This window comes from Anabas testudineus, chromosome 2, assembly GCF_900324465.2.
Source record: "Anabas testudineus chromosome 2, fAnaTes1.2, whole genome shotgun sequence".
In the NCBI taxonomy this organism is placed as follows: Eukaryota; Metazoa; Chordata; class Actinopteri; order Anabantiformes; family Anabantidae; genus Anabas; species Anabas testudineus.
The window spans coordinates 3513119-3537152 of record NC_046611.1 but is presented as its reverse complement, the minus strand read 5'-3'; the positions used below and the strand labels follow the sequence as shown (position 1 = coordinate 3537152).

Genomic DNA, 24034 nt, shown 5'->3' with positions numbered 1-24034 from the left:
GGACCATTTGCCTCTGTTCATGGGTTTTACTATAAGAAAGCAACACCATGTAGCAGTAACAGCCTCTCATCAGAAACTGTGTCAGGTCAAATTTGCACAAAAGCTTCTGTGATTGCACAAAATTGCTGGGTGGTGCAGAATTCATGGGAACGTAATTGTTGTGATTGTGAAATTCTGAAGGGACCGTTTAGAGGTGCTGGAATATGCTGATTTTGTTCCTTTTGGACAGAACCAAGCCAGCAGTTCCCCCTTTTTTCTAGTCTTTTAGCTATTTTAGAATTAATTGCACCAACGTTAATGATCCCTAATCAAATAAATCTTCATAAAGAGGAATGATCAGCTGAAAGATTGATGTTATTCAGTAGTTTGGATAATAAACTAATGACATTCATGTCAGCGTCAGCAGAATCAGGAGGTTTGACTCCAGTAAACACCTACAGCCTTGGGTGACATGTTCCTTTTTGTTTTCTTGTCCTGTAATCTAGTTTAAACTCTGCAGAAAGAGCAGCCTGTGCATCATACCCCAAAAACACCATTTTCAGAATAGCGTCTTCTATTCTGTCGTTTAAGTTCTTTTCCAAACAAAAACCAAAAAGAATGAAGTGAAAATGAAGAAAGTCATTTAGTTTAAGGCCAAATAAATAAAAAAAGAATGAAACAAAAGCCTGTGTTTGTATGAACAGCACATATAAAACATTCCCAACACTGCACTGACTGATTCAGTGAAACAACCAGATTAATAGATTTTTAAATTCTTCTTATAACTGGACAGAGGCAGCAGACTTTCCTGTCTAGACAGGGCAGTGATTATCCACCACAAAAAAGCTTTCAGTATTAACGGAAGAAAAGTCCTGATCAGAGCTTTGGATTTCCCATTTTCAGCCTTTCAGATTATCTGCAGCACAGGTGAAGGCTTCAGCCACGTGACGACACCTCTGACCCGGCTGTCGAGAAGCTACTGGGTTACATCGTCTCTCCGGACTGATGTTTTCTCTCCGACTTCACGCTCCAGTGATCAAAGTTACAGAGGTTGTGGCTTTAAAATAAAGGCAGAAAAGAAAGGAAAGTGATGCAAGGAGGGAATTTAGTTCAACCTCGGATTTGGCCAGAAAAATGGGCGCTGACGTGCGCTCGTGAGCTTCCAGCAGGAACACTGCAGGGAATTGTAATAGGAAGCTGTCATGTGGTGTTTAATTCAGCTTTCTTCAGAGCTGGAGAGAGAAACATCAAGGAAGACAGCGTGAAGCCTCCTTCACACATCAAACGTGTCACACTGAATGCTAACTTCTCCTGAAGCTCTGCTTGGTTCTTCTGCGAATCTCACACATTGTTTCTGTCTAACAGCGGAGAGCTAAGTGAAAAACACGTGTTGCTTTCAGAGGAGGTGACTTGTTGTTATTGTAGAAAGTGGCTGAGAGGAGAAGACCATGATCTCCTGCAGCTCTTTGGTCTCTGAAGCAGACAAACAGGGAGATTATGCAACCAGATTTTAAACCATCCCAGATCTTACTGTCTTCAAGTTGACAGTAGTAGTAGTTGTGTAGTAGTAGTGCATGTGGCAGGTGTTTGACCAGGTGGTTTTAGTACTAAATGAAATTTAGTAAGGGTAAAATGAAAAGACTGATACCAAGAGCAGCCGAGGAACAGTCACATAACCCTAAACAAAATGGTGAACAGCGGCTCCCGGTCAAAATGTAAACAATATCCCAGTAATCAGCTGTTTCCTGTCATGTGTTGATCTATCGTTTGTTTTTGTGCAGAGGTTTTCTATTAGGAAAGTAACGTAAAGCATTAGCAGCACCAAGTGCGGGGCGTTCAGGGACAGTACACAGTGTAGGTCAAATGAGCTCATTATGAAAATGCTCATCTTGTTACTGGTTTGCTCCCACATCTAGTCTTTATGCTACGTGTTCACCACACAGCTACGTCGTCAGAGTGTTTTAGAGCTTTTCAAATAACTCTACACCAGAAAACAAAAAGGATGAAAACATTAGTGACAACATGAGCAGACAGACAAGCCTCAAAGGATGAGACAAACCAAAGATAATCAGTGCTCGAGGGCCACTGCCCCGCTTCTGTTCCAACCGTCCCTCGAGGACCCGGATGGGACACCTCTGCTACAGTACAGTGCTGCCTTCAGCTGAAGGATTATAATGACGAAACAGCTGTGAATAAGTGTGTCAGACACTGGAGATAAGAGGCACAAGTGTGTCTGCTTCACTGTGTACTGTGATTGTTGTCGACGTGGAAACTGTTTAATAAACAAGGCAGTAAAAATGGATTCACGTGCACTCATCAGCGCGTGGAGCCGTCGTTGCACCACTGGGCCATCAACTTCTCTCTGAGTGTTAGTTTAACATGTCGGAGCTAATTCTCTGCATGCTCCGTGTGTGTGTGTGTGTGTGTGTGTGTGTGTGTGAAGCTTTAGCAGACACAGTTCACTGCAACAGTCTGTTGATCAGACTCAGTTCAGTGGAGAGCAAAGCAAGCGAGGAGTTCAAGTATGCGTGGCAGAGTTTGTGTTTACAAGTGTGATTGAGCCAAGAAGAAAGACGGTTAGGGGAATAAAAACACGGAGAGACGTCGACAGTCTGAAGCTGGAGGAGGGCAGGATATTGAATTTCCAGAAGAGGCCTTTAAGGAAATCATTTCTGGACAAAATGCCATTTACAAGCTGCCACATTTTACCAAACAAGATGAAATGTAATCACACAGAGTCTCATCAAATAAATGAATTTGAATCTAATCGATTTAATTACGTCTATTTTACTTATTTAAAGCCACAGACTTAGCTCACGACTCATCACGACTTAAACTCAAAAATAATAAAGTGGACTGGACATCTACCACGAAAACTCAGAGCAGCTCATCTGGGCAACTGAACAAAGACTTGAACACAGACTGGTGGACGAACACAAATCTGGCAACAAGGAGAAAACAGTCAGTTCTGCCAACAACACACGGCTCAGTCTGTACAAGTGAACGTCTACTACACGACTTCTCTTTCATAAAAGATTCTTCTGTGTGTTGACACTAATATTATTTTATCAGTTATTTATTATTTTACAGTTATTTTCCAGAAATAAAATGAACATTTTCTACAGTTTTATTCATTTCTTAATCCATTCTATAAAACCAGTTTGACTGATTTCACAAGATTTCTGATCTTCTATTAATATTTTATTTAACACTTTTTACAGAAAATAAAAAAATGCTTTTCAGAATTTTGTAATTTTCTCCAATAATCATTAATATTCATTGTTGTTGTTACAGATTTTCTGACATTTTGTCCTTTTTGAGATTTTAATTAATAGATTTTACTATTTTCTTTCTGATTTTATGATTTTTTTAAGGTACTTTATTATAATTTTTGTGATTTTACTAATGTATTCTGAGATATTGAGGTCTCTTTGTTTTGGAACTTTTATTTTTCATTATGATACCATGTCCCAGCGGTTACGATTGATAATGATATTTAAATTAATTTGTTTAAAATAATTTTAGAGATTTTGATATTTTAATATTTGTTTACTAATAAAAGGAGAAGTTGTGAATATTCAATGAAAATATTTAGGATTTTTATTTCGCTGGCACTTTAACTACAATTTTATTCAGTGCATAACTTTTAGTAAAACATTTTAATAGAAACGCATCAATGTGAAGAGTTGAACATAATCACTTCTAAAAGAGGCGCCCCCCTCTGACCAATCAGAGAATAGCAAGGATTCCTGCTTGATGATGAAGTTTTGTAGTTTCTCAAATATTGTAATAAATATGAATCAAGGCTTCACTGTACACAAACCCAACTGTTAATGTTTTATAAACAATTTGACTCCTTTAAACTCCTGTTGTGTCCATGATTTCATGTATTTACATTAAAGTCTGGTTCTGTTTTAAAGTCTCACTATTCTCACACAACACAGGATTAAAATAAGTTCCAGTTCTGAAGGAAAAACTTCTGCTTTAGACAGAAATCACAGCTCTAAGTTGTTCCCACTCACAGGAAAGTGGAGACAGACATGTTCTATTTGACATAAACGTCCATGGAGCCAAAATAAACCTGCAGCCAAAAACCTTAAACCACTTTAAAATCAGCAGTATTTCATTTGTGACCCCCTCCCTGTAATGTTCCTGCCTCGCTCTGTAGCAGCACCATCTATTAACCCACATCCATCACAGGATGACTGTGTCCACACCGACACATCCTCCATCCTCACAGCTGGACCAGTAAAAGGATCCAGGAGGAACCAGAACATGTGCTCGTACCTCATCCTGCTGCGTCTCCTTCGGCTTCTTCTTGGTCGGATCTTTGGACGCCGTCATTGCACCGGAGCCGCGTCTCTCCCGGTAATAACACGCGAACCTGTCGGCGCGTTAATTTAGCAGCAGGAGCGTCAAGTAGGTCGAGATCCAGACAACCAGGACTTCCTCTGAGGACTTTCAAAACAAAGGCTGTCTGACAAGCTGTGATCAAAACTGCAGCATCATGTCATTTTATTTGCTATTGTGTTTATTTTACCATCCCTGTTTTAATATTTCTAGTTGCAGTCACGGTTGTTTCTTTGTTGTGTTAAACACTTTGTAAGTAAAGTTGTGTTTTTCATATTCACAAACTCATAAAGTGATGAGCTTATGAGTATGAAAATGATCTAACACATCTTAATTTTCTCAATCGATTTATTATTTCTGTGGTCCACTAAATATCATAAAGTGAGTTAAAATGAATAGGTTCAGATATTATGTTTTATTTGTCTGATGCATGATTTCTAATCCAACACTAAAGCTCTCAATTTCGGGCTTTTATTTTTCTAAATGAAACACACAGCACATCCGGTGTCAGTGTTTTATTTCTGTGTCTCTGTCCTCGGTCCTGAATTCAGGAGGCTCTGACTGAAACACTAGATTATAATTTGCAGCAGTGAGTTCCTGGAGAAACAGTTTTATTAATGGTGCAGTGAAGTTTTAATGTTTCATTAAATGTTTGATTATTGAAGGGTCTCAGTCAAATTATTAATATAATCATTATTGTTATTAATTGATTCATTAAATCAGTCCAGTTACATTCTTAACAGAACTTTTTAGTGTGTTTTTAATGCCAAACTTTTTACAGCCACCTTATTTTTAATTCTAATGAAGTAAAACAACAGCACAGTGATAAACAGTGAAAACAACACAGCTTCTCTGCTAACGAAGGATCTTTCTATTTTTGTAGATTTGTATTTTTATTACAATATTCCCATTAGGATTCACAGTGTGTCTGTGAGTAGCACTTTATGTTTTTTACCACAGATGATGTCACTCTTCTATTCAAACAGTATCACTTCAGGGACTAAGAGCCCTTCTGTGATATGTAGTATTAAAATATCCCTCAGAAATGAATTATAGGATTATAGCTCTGTGTGTCATCGGAGAATGAACCGGGCCGAGGCTTCATCTGAAATCCCTTCAGAGGAGAATGAAGCGAGACAATCGAGCAGATCAGTAACCAGCTGGCCTTTCCCGCTGCCAAGTGACTGAATGCAAACTGATAGGTGTCACAGAGAAAACCCTGAAGACACAAACCCCACCAACACACACACACACTCACACTGTGCCCACTATCCCATCTAAAAATAATGAAGGTAACGGGGGGAGGGAAATGAGAAAAGAACATAACTGGAGATGGAGGAATAGATGTAAAAAACACACCAGTAGGTGTTTGTGTTGTGTGTACCTGCACATCTGGGTACGTCTGATGACGCCTCAACGACAGAAACATCCGTTTTCAACTCTTTATACTTTAGAGTTTGATCTTTGGACACGCAATATGGTTAAAAATGCTAACTGCAGATTGACCAGACATACGTAAACTAACAAGCTACCTATCCTTCTTATTTCTGTCAGTTATCAAATCACAGGTGTCACTAGAAGATTTTATCAGCCAAATCAACACCATATGTGAACGGCTCTTTAGTGTTTCAGCTGACAAGAACCATGTGAAATAGTCTTATTGCACTTAAAAACTACAGTTCATACCTGATGTGGTACTTAAACACCAGGCTCTCTAAATGACAAATACATATATTTAAAAATATACTAATAATAATAACACAGTTACTTTAATCTCTCCTGTGGATCTGAAAAATCATGTTTACTACTGAGAGGTAGTTTGAAGGAAAGTGGCATTGTGGGAATTGTAGGATGAAGTTTTTATTTACTAAATTTTACAACTAAATCCTTTTTTTTGTCCGTGGAGCGTCTAATCTGGACAATCCAGTGAAGCATACATACAGTTTGTACGTATGCTGTGTTCAGTTAACATCTTCATCTGCATCAGTTCAGATGTTCAGCGCTGAGCTTCAAGAGTTAAAAAATAGTGAGTAAAAATCATGACACATGCAGTAACAGCAGTACGTGTGTGCTTGATGGAAACTGAATGAGCCGTGTTAGTGCTCCGACAGGAGGAAAGGCACGAGTTCAACAAGCGGAGAACGAGGGAAGCAAACGGCAGCAGATTGAAAATTCAGAGCAAAGCACAAGGGAAGCAATAATAAGTAAATGGAAGGAGATGGAGAGAGAGGGGCTGAGGATGATGCAAAGATGTGGAGGAGGGGAAGAGAAGAAAGGTGGCACAAGAAAGACAAATAGCAGGAGGAAAACATCCTCTAAGCTCCGACTGTCTTCCTTTTCCCATTAAATATTTAGTAAATGGAATCAGAGACCGTGTGGAAATGATCTCTCGCTCTTTGTGACCTCTGCTGGTTTAGGAAGTCCACCAGGGTCCCTGAGGTGTTTATGTGTCCAGATGCATCACTGTTGTGTTCATATTATTCTTGACACACTGTATACTGAGTCCTAAGACCTCACACTAATTTCACTTCACTTCAGATGCTTCAAATTAGGACGCAAAGATTTCAAGCAGCTGCACCCAAAGACAGCAAGCAGGCAGCACAAGCTTCCTCCTCGACCCTCATCTCCAGACGCTTTCTAATAGGACTGATTTACACCTGAGACAGCAGGTGAATGTAATTAACCTGACGCCAGGATGGAAACCTGCAGGGCTCTGAGTTGGCAACCGCTGAGGTTTGGTGGAAAAGTGTTTTTCGATAAGGACGGTTTCCAAGTCTGTTAATTGACCCAAAAGGATCTGAGGCGAAGTCCTGATAAGAGACCTGTAAAGTCATGAAAACTGCTTCTGGTCTCCTCTCCTTCAGGATACACAAAACTAAACTTCCTAAAGGAAGGGAGCTACTGCTGGGCCCTAAAGTCCTTGATCATTTAAAAGACACATCATCATTTCATTAGAGCCTAAGTTACTTTGTTACTATGGACTTTACCTGCAGTAACTTCTAAACGTCTTAATAACAGTACCTGTCATAATGAAAGGAAATTTACGTAACAGTCTGAAAAACAATCACGTCCCTTCCTTCAATGTTCATTTATATTTTAGGGTGTTTCACATTAGGAGGAACCTTAAACACAAAACTGTGAGAATGCATTACATTTCCTCAAGGCCCGACTATCCACATTTATAGAAATGTGAAATTGCAAATAGCAACGACACAATGACAATAAGCTGTGAGTGGGAGTGTAGCGCTGCTGGCAGATGAATGCCATGTACCTGCAAAACATATTAGTAATCTCTATGATGATACCATTGGATATTTTGATATTTATACTTAGTGACGTTTCCATAACAAAATGCATAGAAACGACAGAGTAACCTCCAAAATTAAGAAACATGTTTTTACACAACAGGACTGAAGGCTTCAATCTCTAAGACTTAAAAAAACCTAAAGATCTTCGAGTCACTTTTAAGAGACTTTTTTAAAGCTGCATTTGTACAATGTGGCTGAAGTGACAGTTTGCCTTCTATTAAAATATAATTTATATATAATCAACAACAATGAACCATGATCTAAAAAGCACATCCCAAAGATTCTCAGTGGGGTTTAGGTCTGGACTCTGTGGTGGAACAATCCATGTGTAAAATCATGTGTCCTGCTCCCTGAACCACTCTTTCACAATTTCAGCCCGATGAATTCTGACATTATCATCTTACAAGATGATAATGTCAGAATTCATCGGGTCCGTGACATCAGGGAAGAAAAAAATCCACTGACTAATAACCTGATCATTCAGTATATTCATGTAGTCAGCTGACCTCACTCTTTGGACACATAACGTCGCTGAACCTCGACCTGAACAACTGCAGCAGCCCCAGATCATAGCACTGCCCCCACAGGCTTGTACAGTAGACACTAGGCATGATGGGTGCATCACTTCACCTCCTCTCTTTTTACCCTGATGCTCCATCACTCTGGAACTGGGTAAATCTGGACTCATCAGACCACATGACCTTCTTCCATTGCTCCAGAGTCCAATCTTAAATGCTCACTTTCACTATTAAACATAGAACATGAGTTCTACTGTTGTTTTTCTATTATTTGATTTCTCCGAACATTTAAGTAACCTGCGATACCCAGGAAAACTGTACATCACAGCGGTTTCTAACTGGTATAGCTGTTTCCACCTAAAGGACTCTTTTAGGTGGTTGGAGTCAAAAAACAGGTTTGGACCTGGATGATTATTATAATTAAGTATAATCATAGTCTGAGTGTCTTTGCCATGAAAACAAAAACAGCAGCAAGAAATAATGAGAAGACTTTTTAATCTATAATTTGATTTTGTCAGTATGATTATCAAATTATTTCCTTCAAAAACATTTTTACTTATAAGTATTATTATCTGTTCTTGGTGAAGTGAGCAAAGCGTCATTTCCCGTCGCCATCTTTGTTTATGTGGAGAAGAAACTGTCATCCCGACTAAAATAATACTTTTCCAGGGCTGAATTACATCAATTGGACTCTAATCAGGAAAAACCTTCAGAGCTTAGGAGCGTGTTGGTCGCCGTGTGCTTTAGCTTGTGAAACCCAGAGGGTTAGCACTGTGCCTGGAAGAGGCTCGACATTGAGCTTCCCACTACGCTGACCTAGAAAAAAAGTAGTTCAAGGTTTACTGACTGACCCAGTGTGCAGCATTCATTAAGCAGTCTGAGACCCTGGGTGGGCAGAAAGATCTTATAGTGTCCAAGAAAACTGTGAAATTAGGACAAACGACTGAGGTGAAGGCTGTTTCTTTAGGAGAGTCTGCAAACACGGAAGTCTTTTAAATAAATGGAGGATTTTACAGTGAAAAGCTGATTCAAGGTCTCACTCTTAACATTCTTCTTCTTATTCTTATTGTGGGAAATGAAACATATGTGATGTGACACATCAGGTACCGACTGTTGTTTCCAAACTGCTCTGAGACCCGGATGAGCCCCCTACACAGGATGCACTGTGAGTTCACTGTGTTGGAGACTACACACTGTCATCTTTGATTAAATACTGGATTATTGTCTCTAATTAAGAGATGAAATGATGAGTTTCCCGTCTGCAGCACATAACCCCAACATTCTGTGCTCCAATCGCACAGGAACACGGTCTGCAGCCCATTCATCAGTCTCGACACACTTCGAGTCCCAGAGGACGTGTTTCTGTTTCCTCAACTCTCCCTGGAGGCTGCAGACACTCCTGGGAATTTACAACAACAAGCACGCCACTCTTTTTGAAGAAGGTCCATCACCTTGTCTCACACAACCTCATATCACACGACATGAGAAACTCTATATTACACATTTATACTTTATAACTATTGATAACCAGAATATTGATTCTGTAGCTGTCACTGGAACTTCAGCATGTTTTTGTTTAAAATATTGAGCCACTGCTGAAGGCCCACACGTCATAATACTCAGTCAACACCTTCCATAAAAAGAACAGCATTGTGGTTTCTATAAATAAGAACATTTTGATGCCTCACCTCCAGGAACCTGAGCTCTGGGTCCATCATGTTGACGCCTCTCCAGTCAAAACACTGAAACATGGAGCGTCAAACGTTCCTTCCTCCTCCACTACTTCACAAGCTCAAGCTGCACAAGTGAGCGGTGTTGACCAAAAACAATAAAAAATGCATTTGTTCTGCAACGCAATGGAGTAAAGAGACAACAATGAGCAACGAAAAGCCGGTTTCCTCTCCTTCTCTTGCCGCCAGCGTGTCTGTCTGCCTTTTCTCTTCAGAGTAAACAGACGACTGCCACACACATGCACACACACAAGACCCCTCTGTTCTGATTTTACTGAAAAATGGTGTCATTCATAAGTGAAATCAGTCAACCCAGTTGCACTGGGCATCGTTAGTCTGATAATCTAATTCTGTGTCAGGGGGAATTTGCCTGGTGGTGACACCGAGGCCCCGTGAGCTGAATTGATTCTGTTTCTGTGTCAAATAATCAGGTTGAAAGGAAACATTATTTTACTTTTAAAGGCCACTTCTTTTCTAGGACAGATAAATGAACTGAGACGTGATGATAACACACGATGTTAAACAAAGCGTGAAACACCTACACTCTCAATTCAACAAGGTGCAACATATATATATTATTTTAATACTGAACAATAATGAAAATGTGCTGATTATTTTTTTTTTTTTTGAGTCTGTGGTATTTCCTGGAGCGCGACAGATGATCTAGAGGGAAGCTTTCTGTCACCATAACCTGCCAGTTCCTGCTTATATTTCGATTGCTGACGTCCCTGATGTCAAGCTGCACTGACTGGACCTGATTCTACACGTGTGTTTGTCCATTTCTGCATTTCAACCAAACACTTGACAAAGTAGATCCAGAAAATGAAGGAGGTCTAGGATGATTTTCTTCCTTACAGACCAAACCTTAATCATGATAGTGCATGAGCTTCTCTAAAGGCAGTAAGAAGATCACAAGCTGCACGTTTCTGACATCTAGAAATCAAGGCATCAGCACGCAGCAGGAACGTTGACAGACAGGAAGGAAAAGCCTGGAGGGGTTTCAGTCCAGAGGGAGGGATTCAAACCGCAACGATGGCTCTGCTGCACAGCAGGAGTTCAAAGTCAACCCAACCTGCTTAGACAGATTATAGAAATTAAAGTAAGAGGTGCTGCTGCACCAGAGGAGAGACGCTGAACTTGTGTTTGACTGATACTGACTTCACAGCAGTGTCACCGAGTGAGACACTGTGTGAATTAAAACCCATTAGAGTTTTAAAGTCACCAGTAAAGACCCATTTATTTACACACTTTGTGGTGGGGCTGTTCGCACAGATAACTCTTTAATTAATTTGCCTTGATGTTAGCCGCAGTTCTATTTGTAACATCCCATTAAAATCTGAACAGAAATGACAAAAATAAAAGTAACTTCAGAAGGCAGAACTTAAATATACTTAAAGTGAGATAAGATTTCTAACAATTATGTCTGTGTGATAATAAGGATGGCTAGCAGCCCGACAGCTCGGCCTAATTCATTCGTTTTGTTAATGTTTATGTTTGTTTTCTAAACAACACTTTATATATTATTGGTTTAATGTGTACAAAGTTTTATTTTGTAAGCTCGCCACCTTCCATGCAGTAGACCGGGGTTCGAATCCCAGCTGTGTCCTTCCTCCAGTGGCCTGAGTCGTCAGTAAATTACCACAGAAACTAGAATAGTGCTGTATTATTGGGGGGCAGCTCAAAGTCTAGTCAAGATTTGGCCTCCTCTTGTGCTACTGGTTCAGATGGAGACGTCCATCCATCCACGTTTCGCTCCCTGTCAAAGTTTTCCAGCGCTTCCTGTGGGATCCTAAGGTATCTAAAGGCCAGATGAGATCAATTATCTCGGTTCGTGTGGCGTCTCCTCCCAGTCAGACATACCTCCAGTAGCCTCCAGTGGTGGGCGCCCACGCTTGGCTGCAGACCGCCCCAGTGCATGACGGTCAGTCTGATTAAACCATGAGAACCACAAAAAGCAGAAACCTGATTCTGAAATCCCCAAACTGAACTCATAAATTTACCAGACCCATGTGATCTAACTCCTTCTAAAGAATCACTGAATACGTTTATCAGATTATAAAATGAATTCAGTGCAGTGAGTAACTAGTCTGGTTGAGTCCAGTTTAACAGGCATCATTTAAGCTAAAGATTTCAAACACACATTTCTTTAATTACTTTTTTGCCAGCTAGAGCTCATTAGAGCTTTGACATCTCCACATACTCCAACTCTTCTCCTTCTAACTTCACATATTACCACCTGGAGAGAAGCCACGGATCACAGGGTTCATTACTGATTAAGAGAAAGTCTTTTATTAGGCAGCGGTGTGACAGACTGCTCAGCCCTTCTTAACTCCATCTCCCTCTCTCACCGTTTTTTATTCCGCTCCATACTGGACCAACTATGACTCGTTGCCAGCAGCAATTAACTGAACATCTGTTTGTTTTTCTAGTTTTCTCTGTCACATTAACTGAAACCAGTGTGATACAAAGAACAACACAGACTCACACATTATTAATAATGAAAATAAAACTGTCACTTCACACAGTGTTTTTTAATACATGAACTAAACCCTGATGGTTCTGGTACCACCACTGATTTTATTTTCACATTCTCATTCAGTTATCTGTTGACTTTGCGTCCCATTCATCCCCCCGCTATATTATTTAGAGTATTGTTGTAGGCCATGCTTCAATAGAGCACTCTGCGAACATTCAGCCCTCTCAGTGATGACCTTCTCTGGCTCAGCCTCCTGTCAGCGGTCCTATCCACAGATGTGGTTGTGTGTAGTGAACTAGATATGAACTAGACTAGAGATAGAGGCATTTATACTGTATGTACGAATCAAACTCAAAATAAAATACTCCAGTCATTTACTATACTACTACTATACTGGATTTTTTTCTGTGAGCTGTGAACAAAAGAATAGAAATCTTCACGATTTTGAAAAAACTTAAAACATTTTTTTTTTATTGGAAAAATTTTGCTAAATGTGCTGCACCTGCTGCCCGTCAGTACTTTCAACTGACTGTAGATGTAAAGCTGCTTTATTTCCACCTCCATGCTTTGGAAGACTAGTTTTACTGTAGCTTCAACATACACACATTTTAGGAAGGTATCCATTTTGCTAATGCATGTTTAGCATTACATAATAAAAAAAAGCACATTCATGTCAATAAAACATGAAAACTTCCTTCAGAAAAGTGAAAAAATACTGTAAGTTCACAAAATCACATTAACAGTTTTACTGCACGCCACTCTAGCTACTTGTTAAACCTTGTGGGATTTCAGGTGAATTGGTTTTTCTCCTTCAAGGCCATGAAGAGCTGAAGCTCCAGCACAACCAGCTGCGTAATAACAGACAGGAGATGGTTGCTGTATTTCATCATTCAGTATCTGTGTCCACACGTCAAACCTGGTGTTATAACACACGCTTAGCAGCCGGGTAAGGAGGAAAACTGTTTCTCTTTGTACTGGGATGTGAGCACATGTGGACCCTCAAGGCTGCAGCCTTCGTAGCAGTGACCTTGGTTTGGGCAATTATATTTCTGAGCAGTCTAACCTGAGATGATTCCTCGAGGTACTTGGAGCTGTATGAGCCACAGTCTGACTCACTGACCCAAAAATAACAAATCAAAGTGAAAAACAGGACAAGAGTATTTGGAATAAACACTGCTGTACTATTTATACACCAGCTATCCAGTGAAAACCACTTCAATGAACACCGGTGGGTTACTGTAAATACAAAACCTCGTCTGTTTGAATGACTCCCTGGATTTGATTAATAATACTGAAGCCTCTTAACTCAGCTGTTTGTTAGTTTATATGAGATAAATTAGACACTTTATTACATTATTAAATTAATTTAAATCTCAATGTGGTCTGGTACAGTGGTGGACTCACTGCCAGTTTAAATCCCTCAAGTCTGGACAGTAGTGCAGAGCCGTCTTGTGTGAGACTGTCCTCTAGTGTTTAAAATCAGACTTGCAGTCGTGTCCAGATCAACACAGTCATGTTGTCATTCTGATCACAAGTAGATGTACAGTGTTAGTTATCTTCTTTATTTGAACTATGTTAGAGAAGAGGTAATACTGAACCATAATGCCAGCTTAAGTTTCTGTCTTGTTAACATTTACTTTATGTATAGTAGGATTTAATTTTACAGATTTCATTTCAGCATTTAATAGCAGTAGTGGTTCTGGTTGTGGTAATAGATGTTAGATGTAGTAGAAGGAGAAGGCAAGTAGAGCACAGGGATGCAGTAAAAATGTAAAGTAGTGTTTGTGGTAGTAGTAGCTTATGTGGATTTCACAGCTGTACATGAGTACACATTGACCCGCACTAATATATGCATGCTAGATTAGTGGCTGACTAAACCTTAAAAAGCTGATTAAAGACCTGTGGTGGTGTTCAGTACAAACTTCAAATGTTTCAGCACTTTATGTAGTAAATGACATGTAGTGAGAAACAGTAAATGACATTTCTGACAACAGACATAGAATAAAACTGAAAAACTAGCGCTATGGATGGACAATGATAATAATAATAATAATAATAATAATAATAATAATAATAATAATAATAATAATAATAATAATAATAATAATGACAATAAGTAAATGAAGTGCAGCTGTGTCCTGGTTCAGTTTGGTAGAGACACAACATTCGTAGCTGTTGCAGCTTTAGTAGGAGATAGATGAGAGGTCTGAAAGCAGCAGTGAATATTAAGTTCAGGTTATTATGACACATAGTTCACAGTTTTGCGGTTTACAGTGTTAACTTCTTGTACACTTCATAGTCGGAAACTTGGCAGTGTGAGTCTTGGTCTCACTCACACAGTCTGGCTTTCACAAGATAAGGCTGAGCAAACGCCAACAGCTCAGCGCTGCATTAAGGATTTCCAAACAACAAATGTTTCTGTAAATCTAAACTGTGATTCTGTTTAAGCAGCGATAGCTCAAAGTGCTTTTTATCATGTGATTTATCACAGTGAAGTGTTCAATATGTACATAATAATGTTGTTTAGCAGGTCTATTGAGTGAGTGTTAAAATAAGCTAGTGAAGCGTATCAGAGCTCAAAGGGCAACGAGCTAATCACAGGTTTGTAAGCGTCTTCAGTGCAGTGAGGTCAGTGATGATGGTTGAGTCAGCCGGCTTCTTCAGTTCACCTCCGTCTCCATGGCAACAGATGGCCGCTCATGTTTCTATTCAGCGACTGTTCACTGATTGGAAACTGAACAGGTCGTTTAAAGTCTGTTATGATCACAAGCTGTTCAGTTTGTCAGGTTTGAGAGTTCGGCACGTTGTGTCAGCTCAAACCCGACTTCTTGCTGCTAGAGGAAGTTTCACAACTTTATAACTTAGAGAAAATGTTTGATGGAAACAGACTTCAAGTGTCCAGTATTTGAATCTCTTAGTGTGTCTTCAGGTGTGACCCCAGCTTTAGCCTAGCTTAGCTTAAGACTGTCCAAAACGTTCAATACAGTGCTCCAGGACCAGGACGTCTCATTTTATTATAGTTATATGGTTAAATTTGGCAGGTTTGCATTTTATTTTAACCATCCTAGTGATTCTAAGAGAACAGACAAACACCACTTTACCTGTTTTTAAATCAGTAATGTTCAAATTGTCTGCATGAGTATAAAGGTATCTCTGTCAAATGTCTGCCACGGTTCATTGTCACCAAATTGTTCCTTTAAGAAGCTGGAAATAAAAACTGCTGATGTTATTAATTTCCTTGAAGTGTTAATTTAAAGTACATCTTTTTTGCCATGCTACAATTCGCTCTTTGACATTTTAGATGTTATGGAGACAAATAGATGAAAAAGAAACAGATGACTAAACATGTCAACACATTACTTACAACTGATTCACAGCAGACGCGGCTGTACGAGCACACTCCCACTCTCCTGACCTCATGCAAATGGGATTTGACTGATACATATATATATGATAAAAATGAGCAGGAATAACAAGTTACTTAGCAACAACCAGTGTGATCATCAGCGCAGCGGAGAATGAGGAGACGGAGAGGGCGAGATTACCATAATGATGATAACGGCAAACATTTCTGAAGTGAAGTACATCACTTCCCTAAAATTAAGTAAAATGCTTTTATTTTACTCACATTTCCATTGATGTTGATGCATCGGAGAGATTGCTTGAAAAACCTGACAACTTCATCTAACTTTATCAGTCAATCAGGCCCAAAGTTAAACTACCTTTATAATTTGTATGAAAACATCAGATGGATAAATAATAAAGCCTCCCGCTGAAGATGAAATGATGTTAGTTTATTTAAACATGAGAACTGCAAATACCAGATAAGCCCATTATATTATATTATTTTATTTATTATCATCCTTGTATTAGTTGAGATTATGGCAGAAACTATTGATAGATTAATTAGTATGTTGATCAAAAATAAATAAATCCTTAACCATTTGGTATTTAGCAGCAAAAAAACATCTAAATATAAGTAGATAAATGAAATATTTTTAGTTTGTGGACAACTGTTTGGACAGAAAAACCACGTGAAGATGCCATCCTATGCTCTGATAAACTGTAATGGACATTTTATAATTATTTTAATACACTGTAGTGACTGAATGCTTAAAATTCACAGTTACCAGTAGTGAAAAGCGATGTTACTTTCCGTGTCAGAGTCCAACACACAGGCTTGGAAACACCTGGAAAATCCAGAGAGTGTTAAACTCGCTGGTGACAATTCACATTAACATGCTGCATTTTTCAATAAAACAGACCTTAACAGGGAGAAAAGATGTTAGCAATGCATTTATACATATTTAACAACCCTCGTCAAACCTGAATCAGTTTCTATTTATGAATTCTGCTTCGACTATGTTTAGATGTCACTCCTCCACAGCACCTTTGATTTGAGGCCGTGTTGAGGATGAGATGATGGACAGGCTGTTAAAGGACTGTTTTGTTGCAGATTATGAATCAAGGGTCACCACAGCTGCTTTGGTTCAGGCAGTGAATTGCGCTGGGTCACTTTTCATCCCAGTAGGTCCCGTGTGGGTGGCACAGAAACGTGTTTGTGTTTATTTTACTTATACTTCATTAAACAAACAGTGGAATGTATCTGATAGGTTTCACTGAGGGCTACAGTACTTTAGTTTCCATTGATGCATGGTACAAAATGGGCCCCTCGTTCAAAGTTTATGGATTTAGTGTTGACATTTTCTTTTTTGAAAGTCACAGTTCTGTTAAAACATGATGATCAAAATAGTCACACTAAGAAAAGAAAGATCACCAGATTCACATAGATTACTGGAAATACCTGCGTAAATTGCTGCTAATGTTTATCTATATTCTAATCGTTGATCAGTTTGATTGTAAATCACCAATATCAGGGGCAGATCTCAAATTCACAGTACAAAAAGAAACCCATAAAAAATACATAAATGAAATTCAAATAAAGCAGCTGCTGTGTGTCTCATAAGGCAGCACATGAAGCTGTTTTACTGAGCGGTGATTTATAGCACAGTTACAACCAGTCAGGCTAAATAATGCAAAGGAACAAAGCATCCAGGGTGATATTTTACTTCTGTTGTGTAAAATCCACGTGTTTGATGATTTTGATGATGAAAGTTGGAAAAGAGATATTATGAGAAGTGGAAAAGAAACACGTCTCTTTGCATAGGTTCCTGCTGTTATCCCTCCTGCCATACCACTCCCATTCTGCTGCACAGGGGCTGCAGCGGCACAGGATTGTACAGGATTAGACTTTGGCTGTTTGTCTCCCTGTCTGAGGGATCTGCTCGCAGCTAGAAACCGCTTTGCATAAACTTCGAGCTTTAATGAAGCTGCTGTTACCGTGTCTCTGCCTTGTACTTTACTGTGAATATCAGCTCTAAAAGACGAACAGAGCACCGAATACATTAGTGCACTTTGATCCATTAACATAACTGACTTAGTGACAGAGGTGTTGTCAAAAATAATAATACTGTGAATGTCAACTTAATGCCACCTGAGTTTTACTTTTAAACCTTTTGCAGCTTCATTTGGTCTTGAGATCTTTTATCATTTTATATTTTTCCTGAAGAATCTCAGAAGGAAAGACTGTGTAAGTCAAATTGTTCATGCAAACAACAACTGAAATGTTATAATTGAAAATGCTCATTCACTCATGTCCAGAGCCTGTTATTAGGACAGGATGTGTTTCCTGCCTGCAGCACTGTGGCTCCTTCACAAAATGAGCAGAGCAGATATTTACTTTCACACTTTAGGACATTTGGTTTCAGTCACACTGCTTCATCACCAAAATTGAGACAAAGAGCAGCGAGTCCAGAAAGTGCAAACCTCTGAGTGAGTGACTCAAATCACAAGTGGTCAAGCATCAAGTTATCTCCTCTGAGCGAGTGTTGTCACAGTCATTCTCCAGTCCTGCTTTTAAATTATTTTATGACTCAAAATCAATCTTCTCATCATTTCGCTCACATAACAATACTGCTTCATCCTTTTGTCTGCAATAATTAGTAGAACCAGTTTTTGTGACAAAACAAAACTGAACAAAAGAGAAAAATTAAGCTAAACAGAAAATCTCTCTTTACACAGTGAAAATGTCAATATAATATCAGAATAAAGAAAAGAACTAGATTGATATGAGGACAAAACAACTACGTCGAGGAAGAACAAGCATGTGCTAAACCACGAGCAAGAAACTAACATGAGCAAAAAAACTAGAAACAACAAGAGAAGACTCAAAGTCTGAAATAACGTGAAGGCAGGGAACCTGGCACAGAGCATGACAACGTGGGTAGAACAACAGTGGATGAGACAATGACTGTGGGAGAAGAGTATGTGTGAAGCCAATGTGTGTGTGTATGGCAGAGAACTAAAGCATAGATGAGCAGGAAGCCAAAAACAAGGACGTGACTGTGCATCCAGCACCTTAAAGGACCTACTGTATGGTGCATTTAGGGCTTAGTCCAACACAGAAGGGCAATGTTGCAACAAACACTAATTAACAAGTTTAACAATTAACAGGTGGGCCATTAAGATTTAGAGAAAGTTTGTGTTTTCATTGTGTCTTTCATATTTTATTTATTTAAGACAATTTGTAATAAAGTCATTGTTGACACTACAAGCTCAACTTGGTTAGAGATACAAACAATTATATTTCTAACCAAGTTTATGCGTGTAAAAGCTCTTCCAAGTAGCTTATGGTTAGAAAGCATGGATCCTATCAGTTGATTTGTTGGTGAGTGGTGCCGAGATATTACTCTAAGAAAGGAAAGGAAGTTTTATTCACTATAAACAAATTCCTCCTACCTTGGTGTCCTTGACTGGCTGACACTCAATCTGATGTGAAACAGATGCAGTTTGGTTCATCTTTGCTCCTCAGTTTCACAGACTGCTCCTTTAAAAATAAAATCCTCCCAGCAGCTCAGTTGTGAAGTTTCCCTCAGCTGCCCGAAGCCAGAACTGATGCTCCAGTAACAACACTGAGAACTCAGGCTGGAAATGTTCTTCCTCGACGTCGTCGGCAGCAAATACACAATCTGTCTCCCCTCGTTTGTTTCTTTCCCCGGCAGTAAATAGTCTCAATGCCACGTTTAAACACAGTCCCTCCCTCTGTGATCTTCTCTCTCTTCTCCGTCTCTTTTCCCTCGATTGCAAGTATGCAGCTGACAGACAGTTCATAAACCAGGATGTGTGCCAGTGCCTCCCACATACGAAGACGTTTCTTGATCAAAATGCAAATTTGCTTCAGGCAAAGATATTGCAGGCGTTTAGTTTGAGCTTTTACCTTTAAAGCATTTCTCTGCCACTCGTATTCAAAGCATTTTACGGGTTTATTGTTTGGATGAAAGTTTTTTTGACAGGATGTGTTGCTTTTTCTTTTTCCTTCTTTTTGAAGGACTTTCATGAAGAAATTCATGTTGAACCGAAAACCTTGAGTCTTCAGGACCCTGCTGTTGTTTGTTCTATAAAGAAAACAGATGTGGAGAATCAAGTTGAAAGCTGTTACTTTTACAATGTACACAATGAATTCATGTTAGTCAAAAAAAAGTGGATGAAGAAGAAGAGAATCAGACAGGAAAAACAAAGGTTTTCATTTGGAGACATCTGCACACTGCAGATAAAGATACTAAATGCTTATTTACTTTGTTCTATGCAGTATTGGATTTATTGTTCAGGAGTTTCATTGTTACAGCTTTTAAATTATAATTTTATGAACAGCACAGCTAGCAAATTTTCTTAGAGTTTGTTTTTGTCTGGTTTCTTCCTGGATGGAAGAATAACCAAGTAAATCAGATCTATCTAGTAGTCTGACAGCAGATTGTTCGTCCCCACCGACTCATAAGACCCATAGGAATGTATCTTGTTATAGCGCCCTAACAGAGGCTGATGTACCAGACATCATCATCATAGAAACAACCATAAACACAATTTAGGTTATGTTGAGGTACCATAAAGGTACAAGGAACAAGGATTGAACACACTATTAACTTGGTTAAGTTTAGACTCAAAGTTAACTTGGTTAGGTTTAGACATAAAGTGAACTTTGTTAGGTTTAGACTCAAAGTGAACTTGGTTAGGTTAAGACATAAAGTGAACTTGGTTAGGTTTAGACTCAAAGTTAACTTGGTTAGGTTTAGACATAAAGTGAACTTGGTTAGGTTTAGACTCAAAGTTAACTTGTTTAGGTTGGTAGGTAGGTTTGGTTTAGTGAAAAGCTTTGCCTTCCTTGACACTACAGGAGCTTTGTTATGATAGTTACAGACAAGCTACAGACATATTCAACGAACATAGATTAAACATTTCAGACTGGAAGTTAACGTTAATCTCCTCTGGGAAAGTCTTTTCTGGCTTTTCTGATTCACTCCACTCCAACCTCCTTCCAACACGGCTTTTCTGGGTCTATAGATTCAGGAACTGATCGTGGTTTCAGTAACTATTTAAAATTACATTCGCTTCATGGTTACACAACAAACACACGCACGGGTCAAGTTACAGAACAAAAAGGAATAACAACGCTTGGTTTGAGACTGGAAGTGAACAGCAGTCTCCTTTGTTTTGTTTTTACTTATCCTCTTTACTTGTGATGCGGCATTTGTTGCATCATAGCATCCAACAACTTCCTGTTTTGTTATTTTCATAGTAACAGAGGACACAGGAGGCTGCTGGGACTTGAATGGAAACAAGTCATTTTTGGGCAGATGTTGTCTCATATGACTGTAGGTGTAATATAATATATAATAAAACATAACTCAGGTTTGTTTTAAGCTGCCACTGACAGACAGGAAGACAATTGTGAATGACAGGAAACTAAAGGCTATAAAAACTGATTTAAAAGTGACTCCTATGAATCCAGGGTTCTGAATAAATGATGTCAGCTGCAGCCGTAACTCTGCTGCTGCAAAGTTCCTTTAAGATCCACTGTATTCATTTGTTGTTCTGTGTGTTTAATGATGTTTCTAAATGAACATTGCTCAAACAAAGCATTCTAAAGGTACTGATGATACAAAACTATACAATATGTATTCAAACTTTTACAAGTGAATTAAGCTGCTTTACTTTGGTCATTTTCTACAAATTAATGAGCTTTATTTCAAATAATGGGCGTCTGTTTTGTAATAAAACCTCTCATACATCGGGTCCTGACAGCAGGCACTTAGGATTATGAATGTTGTTGAGTCTAAGCCTCATTTTTCATATGCTCATATACCCACATATCCATATGTTCTGTATGTGCACTTGTTTCATGCTTGTTGTTACATGTTACAGTAAACATGATAAAAAATTCATGCCCATGATGCATATTTGACGACGTGCATATTTTCCACGTTGCTTTTGTTGTGGAGTATGATTGAATAAATTTAGCACATGCAGCTTTTAACACTACAAAATCCCAGTAGCGCAGTTTCTGTTGGTGTTTTGCTGCATTTGCATCATGGTCAAAGGTTATAAAGTGCTTCATCCTCACAGGAGATCGATCTCCAATCCCTAAAATGCTCTTTAGCTATCGATACAGCTCCCTGCATGATGAGATTGCGCTCAAACACAAACATTCATACATCACAGACGGACGGTTGGTGCTCAGAGTTTCACCTTTTCTATGATGCCAACCAAAGATAAACACTGTATATTGTTATTTACATTATTTATGATATGTACATTATTGATGATTTATCATAAATAAGCCTGCACAGTGTCCTATTACTGAATAAATCTCTTCAGTTAGTTTATTTTTTATTAGTAAATGGAACTTTATTAATCATAGTTTTTAGTTTTATGGAGATTAAGTTGTATTATTCAGGAGAATTCCTCAAATGAAGCCATCTACTATGGTTTTTGGTATTTACATAGTTGTTAAATACAGAAAATGTATTTAAACAGCTAAAATAGGTTTTAATTCAGACCTTGTTTAGTACTGAAATATTCTGATGAATGACTCCACACAGAATATTTCATACATTTACACCAAATGTGGTCATGACAATGTTTATTATCAGCATCCTAAATCCTTTACTTTTAAAATAAGGCTTTGTGTGTGTGACCACAGGTTTGTATATTTATCTTCATATTTTCTTACCATTTTTAAAATTCCACTAATCACAATTTTTATCATGAGTTTTTTTTATTATTTTTTCTTTCTCATTACCCATGTACGAAAATTGTCAATTTCATACTGCGGTGATTTTCAGTAAACAATAAAATCTCACTAATCGCAGTGGAACGTCTTTAATTAGAGGAGCTAAGCAGGAGGCGAGAAGTCGAGAGTAATCAAGACGAACAACGCGCTCTGTAATGAGCCTGCTGTTTGTTATGACATGAGAAATTGCACAATTTCACATTAAATGCCAACACATTTATAACAGCTTGTGGGTTTTTGTCTACAAAATCTCACAATAAAGTTACGTTTTGAGACGCAAATGACAAAGTCCACAGACTTTCAGTGGGACTTTCAGTAAGACCCTACCGAAAAGGTTTACTTTGCCTCCAGGTTGTTTTGTATCTGCAAGTTGTTTTGTCTCGTTATGGTAATTTTGCAGCTCTTTGTAGTCCTGTCTGTCATCTTCTTTTTGTTTCTTTGTAATGTTCATTCAGTGTGTCTTCATGATGGTGGTGTTGTGTCTCTTTTAATTGTGTCTCATCCTGTGATGTGCTACTGTATGTCCATATTTTCATCCAGTTATCCACACATAACAAAGTCTCATCATTAGTCTCTCTGTAGTAATTTTTAATAAATGTGTGGTCACTTTGTGAAGGTATTTTGAGCGTGTTCACAGTCAGTTTTTCTCTTTCTTTAATGGTAGTCATTTTTTGTCACTTTGTTTTTTTGTGTTATAATCGTTATATTTGTCTTCATTTGTCTTCATTTGTGCATTTGATTTGTTTTTGTAGCTCTTTGTTGTCCTTTCATTTACATTCCAGCAGGAAATGCAGGGCTCCTGAACCTTTGGGCCCCTGGTCTCGTGCTTTCTTGGCCGAAAAAACATCCTCGCTTTTAAGAAAATATACGACTCTAATAAAGTCAAAAATTACTAGAAAGTATAAAGATTTTTTTTCTTTGCAGTTTCAAACTAGATCAGCGGATATTTGAACACTCCCATCTTTTCTCTGCTGCAGTCACGTAGAATTACATTTTATGCATTTTGTGGTGTGTCAGCAGAAAAGTTAGTGAGCAAGTTATTTCCAGAATGCAGTTTCAGTGTTTGATCTTCACACCTTTTTTTTTTTTTGCTGAATTTCACTTTAGTTTCTTTGGAGCACCTATAAGAAACAAGATTACCACAAAGCACACGCAGAACAAAAATCTTTCAGAGCTTTTGCCCGGCAGATATAAAGACGAAAGAAAGATGATACTCGGTGTGGAGGGCCATCAGGGAATCGGATGGAGTAATAAAAGAAGACATTAACGCAAATGAGAGAGACTGTTTAGTGCTGCATGCTCTTCCTCCTGAGTTTAATAGTACATGTGAGGTATCAGCCCGGTTTCAAATGTACTGGTTGAATAGTGGAACACAATTGTGTGATATAATTCTATATCCATATGAATCAGGTTATATAACTGGATCTTTATCCTGAAGGAAATGTCCATGCAAATTAGAGCACATTAATGTCAAGACTGAAGGTTAAACAAATCAAAATAACCCCCTCTGATGATAACAGGATATTTTGGTGTAACAATAAGAAACA

General features: G+C 38.6%; 1 protein-coding gene across 2 annotated transcripts in view; it reads right to left on the bottom strand.

The window, feature by feature from the left end:
- The window catches only part of LOC113163284 (inactive dipeptidyl peptidase 10-like), a 50311-nt gene extending 30856 nt beyond the window's left edge, over nucleotides 1–19455 (bottom strand). The window contains exon 1 of one of the 2 annotated variants that reach the window (XM_026361762.1): nucleotides 19160–19455. In XM_026361762.1, coding sequence (XP_026217547.1) covers nucleotides 19160–19219 — 60 coding nt within the window. In that variant the 5' untranslated portion in view covers nucleotides 19220–19455. Of the gene's footprint in view, nucleotides 1–4266; nucleotides 4353–19159 lie in introns of those variants that run through there. The other variant, XM_026361764.1, reaches the window with a different exon arrangement.
- Between the last annotated feature and the right edge of the window lie 4579 nt (nucleotides 19456–24034).